The 16,255-nt window shown below is 48.9% G+C and overlaps 1 protein-coding gene across 1 annotated transcript in view; it reads left to right on the forward strand.

Annotated features, from left to right (window-relative positions):
- Window positions 1-15,813, forward strand: part of LOC146041725 (free fatty acid receptor 2-like) — a 45,949-nt gene extending 30,136 nt beyond the window's left edge. Inside the window, exon 2 of the mRNA XM_083161639.1 lies at window positions 13,599-15,813. Within this exon, the coding sequence (XP_083017765.1) occupies window positions 13,615-14,583 (969 nt within the window). The 5' untranslated portion in view covers window positions 13,599-13,614 and the 3' untranslated portion in view covers window positions 14,584-15,813. The remainder of the gene's footprint in view (window positions 1-13,598) is intronic.
- The last annotated feature ends 442 nt before the right edge of the window (window positions 15,814-16,255 follow it).

Below are 16,255 nucleotides of genomic sequence, written 5' to 3' on the forward strand. Positions count from 1 at the left end.
TATAAAATAGTCACCTACATTGTAATAGTCTTTTAATTAAAAAATATGTTTGTGACAGAATAATATTTTAAACCACAAAAGTGTTTTTCCTTAACAACCCTATGTGTGTTATCGTGGCATCCAGCCCATTACACATGGAAGTTTGTTCATACGCAACAGCGCCCAAACAAAACAATCCCATTTACTGTGCAGCGAGCTCCTGATGCGCGGCAGATAAGGAGTGAGCACATTACAAGGATATACCGTAGGTCCCACCAAGTGGAACGACAACAGTGCTTACAATAAAAGCCTATGGCTGCCTATTAAACCTGTTTGTGTGGACTTTGCCGCTATGGTGGAAGCGGGATTGGTTAACTCCTGCCGTGCTGACCACATATTTATTACCAGTTATTTATATAGCGCACACATATTCTGCAGCACTTTACAGATAGTATTTGGCCATTCGCATCTTTCCCTGTCTAATTCAGACCTGAGTGGACGACCACAAATTCACAGTGACTAGCATTCAGTTAAGCCCCTGCCCTGCTCGAAATCCCGTATGTGACTGACCCCGGCACGAACACCCGCCCAGCCACAGACCAGACTGCCGGCGCCCACCCGCCCAGGCAGCGGACCAGCCCACTCCCCATCATCAACACAGCTCGTCCTACCACCCGGCTCCATCTCCCCTGGTCGCCCACCCAGCTCCCGGCCGCACCATGCAGTAAGTAAATATGCGGGGCGGCTGAGACGTGTTTTTTATATTAGGTAAGCCAATCCTGGGATCCCGGGAATCCCGGGATTGGGCATTTTTCAATCCCGAATTCCGGGATTGAAAAAATGCCCCGGGATTGGCTTCCCTAATCACACACCCTCCCCTAAAATGTTCAGGCGCGCCTGCTGACCTGCATCGAGCTCCTAATCTCCTGGATTCTAAAAATTTGCCAGGGGTGCCACTAAGGAGTTTCATTGCAAAGACAGTGATTTTCTGTAGCTGCTGACAACTCACATTCCTCCTGGGAAACCCTGACAGGAGAGACAACAGCACATGATCACACAGCCTTATCTGTGCTGGTGTGTACTCATTCATAGCATGCTGCTGCTGTTGCTAGTGAGCTGGGAGTTAGGGTTACAAATTTTGTTAGTAATATTTCTTTAGTCATCACATTTCTTTGATTAGAATATCTGGTGTCCATGCTGATTTGGCTGATGCTAAATAGGTATGGAAAACAGCATATCTATAAAAATATAGGTACATTAGTGCTACAAGTTGCAGACAGTAAATAAAATAAAATTGAATTCACCAAAAACATACTTGAATGCTTGGGGATGCATTCGCGCAAGGTCAAATTGCATTTGGAATTCATTGCATACATCAAATCACTCATGTATACAGTGCTGAGAATAAATAATAATGTTACAGCAAAAAAAAAAACATATTGCAGCCAGCAATGTTAGTATCAATAAACTTCCCAAAATATCTCACATGTATTTAAGCATAGACACGCCCATATGTGGGGGCTAGACACGCCCTTTGGGAGGAATGTGACACGCCCCCTCGACGGCATGCTGTGTTCTACATGGCACATCCTACTCATCTTCCTGATTCTACATAGTCAAGTATGGTAAAATGGGGCCAATTCAACTGGTGGTACCCTGCACATAAACTAAACACCCCACCCAAATCTAACTCTCTCTGCACATGTAACATCTGCCCCACTTGCAGTGCAGCATGGTTTTCCCCATTTTTGAGAACAAATTTTTACATATACGTTCTACAGGTTCTAAACAAAACCAAAAATAACCGAGTCACTTTCTTTGTGGCCTTTTTCATAATAAAGGCTTTGATAAATATGTGACTTTAAAGAGAATTCTGTTTTTCAAAAGAAGTAACTTATTGTTGTTATACGGATATTGCCTGTATGTCGCCTTTGATACTGATTTCTATTCCGAGCGCTGTGATTCGTCATTGTGCGTACACAGTGGTTTGACATTATTAAATATTTATCTGTTCAGACAATAATTAAAGTGTTATGTTTACAGGCCTTGGCTCCGGGGACATTGAATATGATCGATCGCAGAACGTTGTCACATTACATCATCCAGGGTTATTAAGGCAACCGATGCAGTCAGAGATCTATCTAGACCACGTTCTATTCTGTGTTACTTTCCTACAGTGTGAGGGAGGCAGAGCTGGCAATGCATGTAATTCTGTCACGCGTGACACATGACCCGGAGAACTACTGCAGTATATTGCATGTATGATAAAGTATACTCGTGCTTTGCAATTTACTGTAAATACACTTTCCATAGATAAAAACGTACAGGACACATTAACAATACTTTACATTGTAATACATTTACATAATACATAAAGAGCAACTCGATAGACTAAACCTGTGTCTCTCCAGCCTCCTGCCACTTGTGTCTCTCCAGGCACTAGCCTCTTCTATTACTTTAACTTCATGCCGCCTGTGTCGGTCCGTGATCCTTCAGATGCAATGCCACATATGATATCTCCTATATATTTGGCTACATTTGTCACTCAAAGTGGGTGTCTGTGTCTATAAACGCTCTGTTCCTGGACTTTCCTCTTAATGTGTGATTGCCTTCATCTGTGCTGAACACCTTTCTGAGAAATTAACCTGTTTAAAACAGGTGATGGCAATCATACATTAAGGGGAAGTCTAGAAACAGAGCATTGTGTCCCTCCTGGAGAGGGTCATGTTGGGAGGTATGTGACAGAGAACCAGCCCAGTGAGCCCACAGACAGTGCCAGACACCCACTGCCTTCCCATGTTGCCCAGCACTGCTACTCCACAGCCACCAGGTGAGCGCCCCCCTCCCGCGTTTTGCGGCAAAACCTCCCCCCCGCCGCCCCCCTCCCGCGATTCGCGGCAAAAACACCCGCTCCCCCGCGACCCCCCTACCGCGATTCGCTGCAAAAAGGACCCCCCCACGACCCCTCCCGCAATTCGCGGCATAACCACCACCCCGCGACCCCCCCCTCCCGCGAATCGCGGCAAACCCTCCCCCGTGACCCCCCCCCCCCCGATTCGCGGAAAAAACACCCCCCCGCGACCTCCCTCCCGCGATTCGCGGCAAAAAGAACCCCCCACGCGACCCCCCTTGCACGATTGGCGGCACCCCCCCCCCCCCCGCAATTCGCAGCAGCCCCAGGATTAAATGGCACATGCAAAACACTGACATGACTATGGTCGACAATGAAAAAGGTTGACATGAGTTTTGAAGATTTATTTTAAATTTTTTTAATTTTTTTCATATTCATTGTCATGTGTCGACATGGACACCAATGAAGTGGCACACTTATGTCAACATTTTCATGTGTTGACCTTTCTGTGTGGATTTTTTCTTGTGGCGATTCGCGTCACACCCCCCCGCAACCCCCCCTCCGCGATTCGCGGCACCCCCCGTGACCCCCCACCTCCCGCAATTCGCGGCAACCCCCCACCGGAACCCCTGTGAACCCCGCCCTCCCGCGATTCGCGGCACCCACCCCGCGACCCCCCCTCCCGCAATTCGCGGCACCCCCCCCCCCGTGATTCGCGGCAGCTCCAGAATTAAATGGCACATGCAAAACACTGACATGGCTATGGTCGACAATGAAAAAGGTTGACATGAGTTTTTGAAGTTTTTTTGTCATTTTTGAATATTTTCATATTCATTCTCATGTGTCGACATGGACACCAATGAAGTGCCACACTTATGTCAACATTTACATGTGTTGACCTTTCTGTGTTGATTTTTTTCTTGTGGCGATTTGCGTCACACCCCCCGCAACCCCCCCTCCGGCGATTTGCGGCACCCCCCGCGACCTCCCCCTCCCGCAATTCGCGGCAACCCCCACCGGAACCCCCATGAACCCCGCTATCCCGCAATTCGCGGCAACCCCCCACCGGAACCCCTGTGAACCCCGCCCTCCCGCGATTCGCGGCACCCACCCCCGCGACCCCCCCTCCCGCAATTCGCGGCACCCCCGTGATTCGCGGCAGCTCCAGAATTGAATTGCACATGGAAAACACTGACATGGCTATGGTCGACAATGAAAAAGGTTGACATGAGTTTTTGAAGTTTTTTGTCATTTTTTGAATATTTTCATATTCATTCTCATGTGTCGACATGGACACCAATGAAGTGCCACACTTATGTCAACATTTACATGTGTTGACCTTTCTGTGTTGATTTTTGTCTTGTGGCGATTCGCGTCACACCCCCGCAACCCCCCCTCCGGCGATTCGCGGCACCCCGGCACCCCCCCGCGACCCCCCCCTCCCGTAATTCGCGGCAATCCCCCACCGGAACCCCATGAACCCCGCTCTCCCGCGATTCGCGGTACCCACCCCCCGCCAACCCCCCCCCCCCTCCCGCAAATCGCGGCACCCCCGCGATTTGCGGCAGCCCCAGGATTAAATGGCACATGCAAAACACTGGCACGGCTATGGTCGACAATGAAAAAGGTTGACATGAGTTTTTGAAGATTTATTTCATTTTTTGAATGTTTTCATATTCATTGTCATGTGTCAACATGGACACCAATGAAGTGGCACACTTATGTCAACATTTACATGTGTTGACCTTTCTGTGTATATTTTTTCTTGTGGCGATTCGCGTCACACCCCCCGCAACTCCCCTCCCGCGATTCGCGGCACCCCCCGTGACCCCCCACCTCCCGCAATTCGCGGCAACCCCCTACCGCAGGCATTCCCAACCACGGTCCTCAAGGCACACCAACAGTGCAGGTTTTAGTGATATCCAGGCTTCAGCACAGATGGTTTAATCAGAATCCCTCAGATACTAATTAAGTCACCTGTGCTCAAGCCTGGATATCTACAAAACCTGCACTGTTGGTGTGCCTTGAGGACCGTGGTTGGGAAGCCTGCCCTACCGGAACCCCTGTGAACCCCGCCCTCCTGCGATCCGCGGCACCCAACCCCGCGACCCCCCCTCCCGCAATTCGCGGCACCCCCCGTGATTCGCGGCAGCTCCAGAATTAAATTGCACATGGAAAACACTGACATGGCTATGGTCGACAATGAAAAAGGTTGACATGAGTTTTTTTTTTTCATTTTTTGAACAATTTAATATTCATTCTCATGTGTCGACATGGACACCAATGAAGTGCCACACTTATGTCAACATTTACATGTGTTGACCTTTCTGTGTGGATTTTTCTTGTGGCGATTTGCGTCACACCCCCCCCCACCCCCCCCCCCACTCCCGCGATTCACGGCACACACACACACACCTCCCCCGCGATTCTCGGCACCCCATCCCGTGACCCCCCTCCCGTGATTCACGGCACACCCCCCGCGACCCCCCCTACCATGATTCGCCGCAACCCCCGCCCCGTAACCCCCCTCCCGCGATTTGCGGCAACCCACCCCGCGACCCCCCTCCCGCGATTCTCTGCAATCCCTCCCCTCCCGCGATTCGCAGCATCCACCCCCCACAACCCCCCCTCCTGCAATTCGCGGCACCCCCCGCGACCCCCCCTCCTGCAATTCGCGGCACCCTCAGCGACCCCCCTCCCGCGATTCGCGGACACCTAAGTTGCAATACAGGGCATCTTTCAGACAATTCTAACCATATTTCTCATATACAAACGTTCACAAATTAAGGGGGCGCAGCCCCTTACGACGGTGTGAAGAGCGCCCGTAGGGCGCGATGAATCACCTAGTAATGCAATATAAACCCAATACGGCATTACTCAGCCAGTATGTGGCCGGGAAGCTGTTACTGCTGATCCTGTATTATCTCCAGAATTTGACCTTGTTATAATACATACTGTAGTATTTGGCAGAAGATTGGAACATTCTCCAGGAATGTGGAACTTTGGCACAATCCCTGGTTCCTTAATCCATCCAAATGTTTAAATTCCAGGAACATTTAAGCCTGGATTATACAGACAAGTGGACAAAAAGCTTCTCGAGGGCCGTTCATTAGGGGGTTTTTTGTTTTTCAAGAATTATGTAACAAACTAGTTAAAAGCCCGTCAAAATAATGGTTTCTGCAATGTACTTTGAGCTGTGACCATTTTTTTCCTGTCCCTTTGAGCTGTGACAGTTTTTTCCCACAACTCTCCATCCCCACCCCCTATCTGCTCCTACCTCCAATCTCTGTTTTCACAGCTCCCTCTCTCCATATCCAGTAAGTCTGAAAGAGATCAGTGTCCCTGCAAAAGTGCTTTCACTTTCTGATATTACATCTTTTAGCACACAAAGGAGTAATTTGGTCCGTCAAGTGGCCTCTAATGGTCAGGGGTGGTACTTCACCTCATAGAAGTGAGTAGTTCAGCCGCAGGAAATATACTGAACGTACGGCGGCATTTAGATTTTTCTGTTTTCACGCATTTCAATATACTGTAATGGTGAACAGATGTGCCTCACTTACTGGTTGTCCGGACGCCATGCGGCCCAAGATGCCTGGAGCGAATGAGGCGCTTTGAGGTGAGTAACGTACCGTATTTGTCTTTACATTTGGCATCTAGTGAAATCATAAACGAAGAAAAAAGCCACTTTCAGGGTTTCATTCGAAATAGCCGGGAGGCTCCCGAAAATCAGGTCTCCCTCCTGGCCCCCTGGGAATTTGGGCAAGTCTCCCGCATCACTGCCGCAGCCTCCGCACCCCCCCCCCCACCCCCTTCCTCGCTGCACCAAGTACAGGAATTTTTTGGTCTGCGCCAAAGGGGTGGGGCTAAAATGACACAAATCACATCATTTTGCATAATTTTAGCCCCTCCCCAATCCCCGGACCAGCTAATTGCCGCGTTTCAGTGGCATGGGGGTGGGGCTGGGTGACATCATCCCTGGCAGCAGTATATGGTCACTTCTCCTGGAGAGGAGGCAACTACAGTACGGTTTCAATAAGTTCCACACAAGTCCAGGTTTCAGCTGTAACATTCCTAGACTGGATAGTGCAGAGGGAGTAACGCTGGGAGCAGCCTACAGTATATACGCTGCACAAACCCGCTGACCTGTGTCTCCGGGTTCTGTTCCAGCACTATGGGTGTCTCGCTATGGTAAATCTTTGCAGAGCATTAAACAAAGCCATTGTTTAGACATGATCAAGGCCTTCATCTAGATTTATGGTTCCGCAGCCTTAAACTATGCAGACATCACATAGACCATATAATCGAGGTGTCACCGGCACAATAAGGAAAACTGTTACTTCAAAAGCATTGGGGTAAAAATCAAACTTTTCAGCGCTCCCCGTTCCCTCCTTATGGGCGGGATTCTCTAAAATCCGCAGCCCAGTATCGCCGGCATTCGCATTTCTAATGACCGCATATTCTCTAAAATATGCGGTCATTAACGCAAGGGACAGCTCTTGCGGTAAGAGCTGTCCCTTGCGATGCGGCGCCGTTGCTGGACTTCCGGGTCTATGACCCGGGAGTCCGTCTGCGCATGCGCAGACTGACGCGCCGGCCGCAGGGCATGCTGGAGGGATCCGTGACGGATCCCTCACACACCGCTGCGGTAAGAAGCCCATAGGCTTCTGCAGGGAACCGCCAGCTTTTGCTGGCGATCCCTCCGCAGCGGTGACACTACGGAGGGAGGTTAGAGAATACAGAAATGCGGTAAAAACCCCGATAACGGGGTTTTTACCGCATTTCTGTGATAGAGAATCTCGCCCTATATCTGCTTCGGTGTTCAGCAAAAAAAAACATAATAAGGTGTGTGTGTGTGTATATATATATAGGAGAGATTAATCATTTGGTGGTGTCCACTGAAGAGGGGAGGGGCTAACTGCTCTGTCAGACCGGAGCATATAACGGATCAGTGGCACCTGTCGGGTGGTTAGTCCTGCGCTTGACAAATTGTCCGTGAATGCTTATGCCTGGCAAGCATGGGGAACATAGGTATATACGCCGGTATGTAGAGGGGGTACAGTGACTTGGTCGACAGTCAATAGGTGGACCACTATTTGTCAGCACATGTTTTAGGTCAACATGGTCAAAAGGATCGACATAAGCAAATGGGTCAACATAAAAAAATAGGTCGATGTGGAAACCAGCCGGCGTGCGTTTAATGGGCATCCCCATAAATGCTGGGCGTTGCCCGATGTCTGATCGGGGGCGGGCAGTAATAAAAGTCAATTCAGACTGACTTGACTCATTTGATGGTCGGCAACCATCGATTGATTCCTGTCTCCTTCGGCCGCATGCGAGGGGATGCTCTTGCCCTCACGGCGCGGGGGGGGGGGGGCGTTCGGCGGGGCGGCGCTGACCTGTTCACTAGGCTGTAAGGGCACATATATGTAGGGCACCGTTACATATATTTGCAAATACATGGGTGAGCCCGAAAGCCATCCGTCACTAATCCACCTGGTGACATTGGTCATCAGTACTGTGAGAAAAATACATTATAAATACAACAAAAAGCAGCTTCACACCCTAAAAAGTGCCCGCTGTGCCAAATGCCAATTACTGAGTCCTGCTACACATTGCAGGGCCTTGTACCTCAACAAAGAGCGGAACGGTATAAAGGAAGAGACTTTCCCCTGACGGTCACTAAACCCTCCTGTGTGTCTCCTGGGAGTAAATCATGTTTATAACGTCAAATCCATTGTGTTGTTCCTGCAGATTACATGAGGGACTATTTATGTCAGTGGCTTTCGCTATATTAGCATGGGACAAGCTTAACGGTAGGGCCCATGAACAAATTGCAGAAACTGTGTAATCAGGAGTGGTTCTGGAGAAGTGACGGAACTCATTTCTTCTGTACTACATCACATACGCCATGCCGGAGAAGTAAGCCTCAGGGTACGGAGGAAGGGACAAACGCCGTCCGGCAGACACAGTGTGAGCGAATATCAAAAGGGGAGGGCCCAGTGGCGCTGAGTGGGGGGGGGGGTACTAGTTTACCTGGACCCGGGTCTGATGTAGGGTCCCAGGTCCTGCTCCTCCCTCCTGCATTGCAGAGAACTGGGAATTTAGTGAGAGATGACAGGGTGTCGCCGCAGTGCAGCCTCTCTCCCCAGCTCAGAACATGCTGCTCAGTGCTGTGTGCAGAGCTGGGGAGAGTGGCAGCCAGGGCCGGCGCCACCACTAGGCAGCTTTAGGTATTTGCCTAGGGCGCCGGCCACTGGAGGGCGACAGTTCGGAGCAGGTCCCCCCCCCTCCCCTGATGGAGGTGAGCGGTGGTGAACTCCCCCCACTGGCTATATGCAGCAGGGGGGTCCGTGTGGTCTGAGGGGGTCCCTGCGGCACAGGCCGCAGTCAGAGGGGTCCCTGCGGTGCTATCTGGCGGGGGGGCTATATGCAGCAGGGGGACCGCGTGGTCTGAGGGGAAACTGCATCCGGCCAGAAGAGAGGGAGCCGCCCGCTGTACCGCCTAGCCGGAGTGAAGTGCTGCCGCCCATCATCATCATCCGCTGGGCGGCGGCGCTTCTGGGTTTGAAAACACTTGCCGCACGCTGATTGGCTGAGATTCAGCACCCGACGGGGCTGCAGGTACCCCTCAAACCGCACGGACCCCCCTGCTGCATATAGCCCCCCCCCCCCCGCTAAGCAGCCAAATTGCCACCCCCCCTCGCCTGGGGCGAGCAGCCGAATCGCCACCCCCCCCCCCCACCCGGCCCTGGTGGCAGCTGCTGCAGCAGCCTGTCCTCTCTCTTTGTGCGTGCAGAATACCTACCTCCCTCCCACCTGTTCTTCTCTCAGCCCCCATAATCTTTTCTGACAGTGGCCCGGTCTTGCTGTCAGGCACCCCTGGGTGGGTCTGCCCATAGGGATACCAGGCCAACCTGTCCCATCTATTGACGCAAGTGGAGGGCCATGGCAGAAGTGAGACTAGTTCCACCTCACCATTACCCCATTCCCTCACTTTAAACCCTGCATTTAACAAATGAAAATATATCATGCAAATGTAAAAGTGAACCTGCATTCCGGTCCCCTAGCACAAATGTATCACCGTCTGCCAGCCTGGCTTTACCATGCTATCAACAGTCATTAGGGCGTCGCCATATGGTTGACAGTGAAAAGGTCAACAGGTTCAAAAGGTCAGGATGAAAATAGTTTTTTGTCCAAAATTTGACTATTTTGAAACTTTATATTCCCCGTTTGGCTACGCACACGTACGGGCCGGTCAGCAAGATCTGGCCGCCCTTTATGGGTCACGTGCTGTCAGATTGCAGCCAATGCTCACCTGCATTTTACAGCTCAATCTGCGGATCCCCAAAGACCCCTGAATCCCCCTAACCCACAGGCAGTACCTGATTAACCAATAGGCTTATTAGTCTGCAGCCTAGGGCGCCAGTACTGGGGTGGGACCTTTCAAGTGACAGCTGAGGAATAAAATGAAGGTCTAATTTATTCCATGCTGTTAGCTATCACCTGTCCCGATGTACTGTGTGTGTGTGGGGGGGGGGGGGGGAGCATTACTTAATGTACTTTGTGCTACAGCACCACAGTCCTAACTTGTCGCCAAAGTCTCCTTCCCACGCCACAAGAATTACATCCAGTGGCGTAACTATAGCTCCGCAGCCCCGCGGTGGCCGGGGGCGCAGAGAAATTGGGGGCACCGCGGGGGGCTGCGGGGCTATAGTTACCCGTGGTCTGCGTCTCGCCCGGCTCTCTGCCGGGACCTGCCTGACGTCACGGTCCCGGCCGGCTCCTGCTGCTACAATGAAAACTGACTATTAGAAAATGGCTGCCCCCATACTGCAGACAGTTTTCTGTCTGCAGTATGGGGCAGCCATTTCTAAGAGTCAGTTTCATTGTAGCAGCAGGAGCCGGCCGGGACCGTGACGTCAGGCAGGTCCAGGCAGATAGCAGGACAGGTACGGGTAAGAAGGGGGGGGGCAGGTTGGGTGTGGGGGGGGGGCAGGTTAGGTGTGTGTGTGAGGGGGGGGGGGCGTCGAAAAAACGTGCGGCGGGGGTTGCGCAAAATAGTTAGTTACGCCCCTGATTACATCCTACATGTACCTCCAATACATACACATGGGCAGTATGACTGGCTCATCCCGGAGCGCCCATACACGTGTGTTTAGCAGCATTACAAGGGGAGACGCATGTGTATTAGTCTAGGGCGAGAATAAGGGGATTTGCTGCACTCAATAATAATTGTACATTTAAAATTTGATTATCTTATTATAATAATCTAACATTTAGTTTAAACAAGCATGCTATTGTATTAACAATTAGCATAAAAATGACATAAAAATAAAATTAAAAGGCAACATTCAAGGACACCTTGAAGAAGCTGGAGAGCTGCGGCCTTATTTATTCTCAGACCCAGGGACCCTGACCCAATCATCTCGCAAACCATCTTTTAACATCCACCTGGGAGACTCTATGCGGACAAACTACAACATCACCCGCTTAAATTCAAAACTGTGGATACCATCCAGCCAACTATGGTCTACTGGTTCAAGGGAGACAGGTATATTCAGCCTGCTGCCACCATACAGCGAACTACCATCTCACCGGGGGCAAGTTACCTCACCAGCAACATCTTGGCAATCCACCATCCCCCCACATCAGTTATTTGAAGGTTCTCCATCAAAATACCAGGATTGATATCTAATTGGACTTTAAAAGGATCAAAGGATCAGAGGTCATGGGTGACTGTACCAACCATTAGTATACGCAACATCCTTTTTATTCATGTTGCCTTTTCATTTTATTTTTATGTCATTTTTATGCTAATTGTTGATATATTTTCAAATAGCAAGCTCGTTTAATCTAAATGTTCAAATCAAATCAAATAATAAAATAAAATAAATAATAGATAAAATAATCAAACAATAAAACCAAAAAATAGATAAAATAATACAATTTTACATTTCAAATGTACAATTATTATTGAGCGCAGCAAAACCTCTTATTTTCGTTTTTTTGTATATTGTTTAAGGGAGTGACGCCCCTGATATATTGCTGCTGCTACTCTGTAAATCAGTCTCATTCTGTACTAGTGCCCTTTTTTTGATATCTTTATATCATACCCTTGCTATTAGCCTAGGGCACCTGGAACCTTTAATCAGGCCCTGCCCACGGGTAGGGTCCTTCAGCGGTATGAAACGTTGATTGAAGCATCCTCTCATACCAGTAAGCATGATTGTGATGTCACAAGTTATTGGCTTGGCGGTCTCAGACGTGTCCCTGGCTTCCCTTCTCACTGGAGTGGTTTCCCTGTGAACATGATCCTGTATAATCAGAGGAAGGAAGCAATATAAACTTGGAAGAGATAATGTTACAGGTCCTTAATGCCATGCTTAGGATGTGTCCTTAGTAAGGACCTCTCCCATGTACAAGTTATTGTACAGTACACCATGTTCTTCCAGTCAAAGGTGCACCAAAGGCACAAAAAATTAATTGTACATAGAATTAATGTAATGTGGCATGTATAGATTTGTGATAAGTAACAATGCCCATATGTGACTCAGCGATTAAATATGTTGCTGGATTTCAATACCTCCCAACTTTTAAATGCCATTGATGCCTACGCAGTGGAGCCGCACGTGTGTCAGAAAAAGGGGGCTTGACCTCTGAGGGCGGGGTGTGGCCTCACAGACATGCCGGGGGGTGTGGCCTCACAGACATGCCACAGCTGCAAGCCATTCCCCATTTTCCGGCACCACTACGAAACTGCTGGCCCCAGGCAGGACGCGGGACAGTCTAAAAAAAAAATGGGACTTTTACACGAAAATCGGGACAGTGGGGAGGAATGCATTTCCAATCCAAGTGTAATGTGGTGCAGGCTGAGCGAAGTGAAAGTCCTACTTGTGTTTTTACGCCATTTATTGAAGGGAATCAATTTTAAAAATTCGCATACTTGCCTACTTTTGATAACTAGAATCAGGAAGATTACACTAGGATACGCTACTTGAAACATGTCCCGCTGTCATGGGGGCGTGTTATAATCTGCTTAAAGGGCGTGTCTAGCCTACATATGGGTGTGTCTATGCTTAAGTGCTTGTTGTTGTGAGCACCTTTTGGGTGATCTATATTACAAACCCTATGTGTATAACAATGCCTGGTAAATGATTGTCGCTTTAAAAAAATGTTGACGATCAGCGGGTCTCCCCCACTACCGGCGACCTCGGACCTCGGTGTAGACCAATTTGGAACATGGCATTAACTTGCTACTATGTTAAAAGATTACTTTCTAGGATGCAATGACAAAACAGCAACACATTTTGGAACCCCATTCTGAGGCCCAGTGAACAGGTTGTGCATATTTGATAGAGTATGTCATGACAAACAGCAGGGGCATTATAGAGATGAGAGGACCCACGTGCAGCCTCCATTATGGACCCCCTCCTCTCTGACAGCAAGTAGACTCTGGCATAATGTCTACTGCACATGTCTTCGGGAACATGGCACCCGTGCCATCTTCCCAGGGACATCTCCAGTGCACATGCACAAATCACTTGGATACCGCCACCATTTTTCAAGTGATTTGTGGAACATTGGGATTCTGGAGGGGTAGTATGATATATGGGTGCAGGGTGTGATATCTAGGCCCCACTGGAGTCAGTGGCTTATGTACACCTCACACGCTGCACCCATTATAGAAAGGCCTGGGCCAACCAGACATCTATGACTTGTGTTCTCTGTAAAATTTACTAACACCAATTTCTCCTTTTCTTCTTCCTAGAGGATATGAAGGCACTATGGCACCATCAGCAGGAGAGAAATATATTTACTTGGCCGTATACACTGTAACAATCGTCACAGGATTTCCAGCCAACCTCCTTGCCCTCCATGCATTTATCAGGAAGCTACGGATCAAGTCAACGCCCAACGCAATCCTTCTATTCAACTTGACTATATCAGACCTCTCCTTCCTGGCTTTTCTGCCATTCAAGGTAACAGAGGTCTTGCAAGGCCAGTGGTCAATGCCCTCGTTCCTCTGTCCGCTCAGCGGACTCTTCTACTTTAGCACCATCTACTCCAGCACCTTGTTCCTCACCGCTGTTAGCGTTGAGAGGTACCTCGGCGTAGCCTTCCCCCTCAAATACAAACTGTACCGCAAGCCCAGCTATGCCATCGCTGTCAGTGGCTTCCTCTGGGTCTGCTCGTTTTCTCACTGCAGCATTGTCTACATCACGGAGTACCACCAAGCTTCCAATGCCACTGGGAGGTTAGTCTGCTATGATAACTTTACGGAGAAGCAACTAGAGGTTCTCCTGCCATTTCGTCTAGAACTGGGATTAGTCTTGTTTTGTTTCCCCTTCCTCATCACCTGTTTCTGCTATGGCAGCTTCGTCAAGATCCTGGTGTCCTCACCACACATCCACCGGGAGAAGAAGCAGAGAGCCATCGGGCTGGTCCTCACCACTCTGGGCGTCTTTGCCATATGCTTCGCCCCATACAATGCCTCTCATTTGGTGGGATTTGTGCAGAAAGAGAATCTGAAATGGAGGGAGAAAGCACTGCTCCTCAGCACCTTCAACGCTAGTCTGGACCCCATCATCTTCTACTTCTCCTCCACCGCCGTCCAGCACTCTTGCAAGTGCTGCTTGATGCGGCTGAACATTTGCCATGCCAGTCCCGCTTTGCACAAGATCATGAAAAAGCAGAGCATAAGACTGGCTCAGCCGGAAATGTATGACAGTCAGATATACACAACAAAGTGCTGATATTGGGTTGTTATTTATTTCAGGATGAGCAAACCACTATTGTGGCGTAATAGTGTTCAAAACATGTTGACCTGTCGGAGAGTAACAGTGGGATCTATTTACTCATCCTTGGAAGGAGACAAAGTGGATGGCTGGTTATTTATCTCTGTCATGTGCCATTGTCCTGTTTACAGTGGGTATAGTCATGGCAAGTGGTGATCTGTGGTATATTTGTGCTGTAAAAGTAACACACATACCACTCTTAATTATCTGACAGCTATGAGAACAGGAGGCTTAAGTATTACCTCAGTAAATTTGATTTACCTACCTGTGCTGAAGCAGGGATATCCTTAATGCATATTTGCCTACTTTTAAAAATTCCTTCCCAAGAGAAGAATCTGGGCTCTTCGGGGGCGGGTCTGGGCTGTGACATCATTAAGGCTTTTCTCCCTCATGCCAAAATGTGCTATTCATGAATTCATGGTAATGTTGTGGGGCTAAATGATGCGAATGTACATCCTTTAGCCCCATCCCTCTATGCAGATGGCAATTCTTGCAATTGTTTCCCAATTCTGCTTGCGGAGGATCCCCCCATTTTTCCAGGATTGCAGGGGACTACAAAAAAATGGGGAGTCTCCCACAACTTCCTGGAGATTAGGCTAGTTTGGCCTAATGTCTGGACTGTTAAGGCCCCCTTACACTTGTTCAACTTATTGTCTCAACAAATTGAACCTGATTGACTCGAGATTTATCCTATGTGCAGGAGGTTCAATCTCTTCCAATCTCTTGGTTATACCCAATGGCACAGGATTGTGGATTGTGTCCTACACATCAGGCACATAAGATTTTGTCAGACAGGCACATCAGATCTTGTCAGATAAATTGACTCAAATTGGATCAAATCTTACAAAATCTCACAAGTGTAAGGGGCCCTTTAGTAAGCCATGAGGACAGGTATGGGTAACACTTTACATGTAAAAGGGTCTGAGTTTGTCACAGGTGCAAGATGCCGGACGATCTCGGACATTTTTTTTTTTTAAAGTAGCACGCCCGAGAATGGCTGGCACCAGTATAACTATAAACTCAGCCCCTAGTACATATGAACAATAACAAAAATGTTGGTGACATACAGGAGCACTACAAGGTTGTAAGTTTGTAAATATATTCGTTTGTCTGTTTTTTACATCCGTAACTTATTTTACAGAATGTCTAGAATGCAATATAAACTGAAAATGGTGTGTCATGTGATCAGTGACGTGCAATAAATATGTCACCAGAAATTTTTGCGACGTGACTCATTTACTCTTTACCGTGATTGCCCATTTGAACCAGGGACTACTGTAAACTCCCTATGCGATGGAGAAGTCTCTGGAATGGTAGTACCACATGAAGAGATTATGGGGGGTATTCAATAACCACCACTATTTCCGCCGGTGGAAATAGCGGCGGTGCCTATTCAATGCCGTCGTTCCTGACAGTATTGAAGCGGCAGCTCGTCAGTACGGACCCGACTTTAAAAGCAGCAGAAAAACGGCCATTGATTGGCGAGATCCGGACGTTTTTCGCAGACATGCCCCATTGAGCAGGCCAAAAAACGGGCCAGAGTCCTGACTTTCGTGACGTACCGACAGTAGGGACCGGGATTGAATCCACCCCTATATGTAAAACGTTTCTTCTAACGTGATGAAAACTG

The sequence above is a fragment of the Crinia signifera genome, chromosome 19 (genome assembly GCF_055691185.1).
Source record: "Crinia signifera chromosome 19, ASM5569118v1, whole genome shotgun sequence".
NCBI classification, from domain to species: domain Eukaryota; kingdom Metazoa; phylum Chordata; class Amphibia; order Anura; family Myobatrachidae; genus Crinia; species Crinia signifera.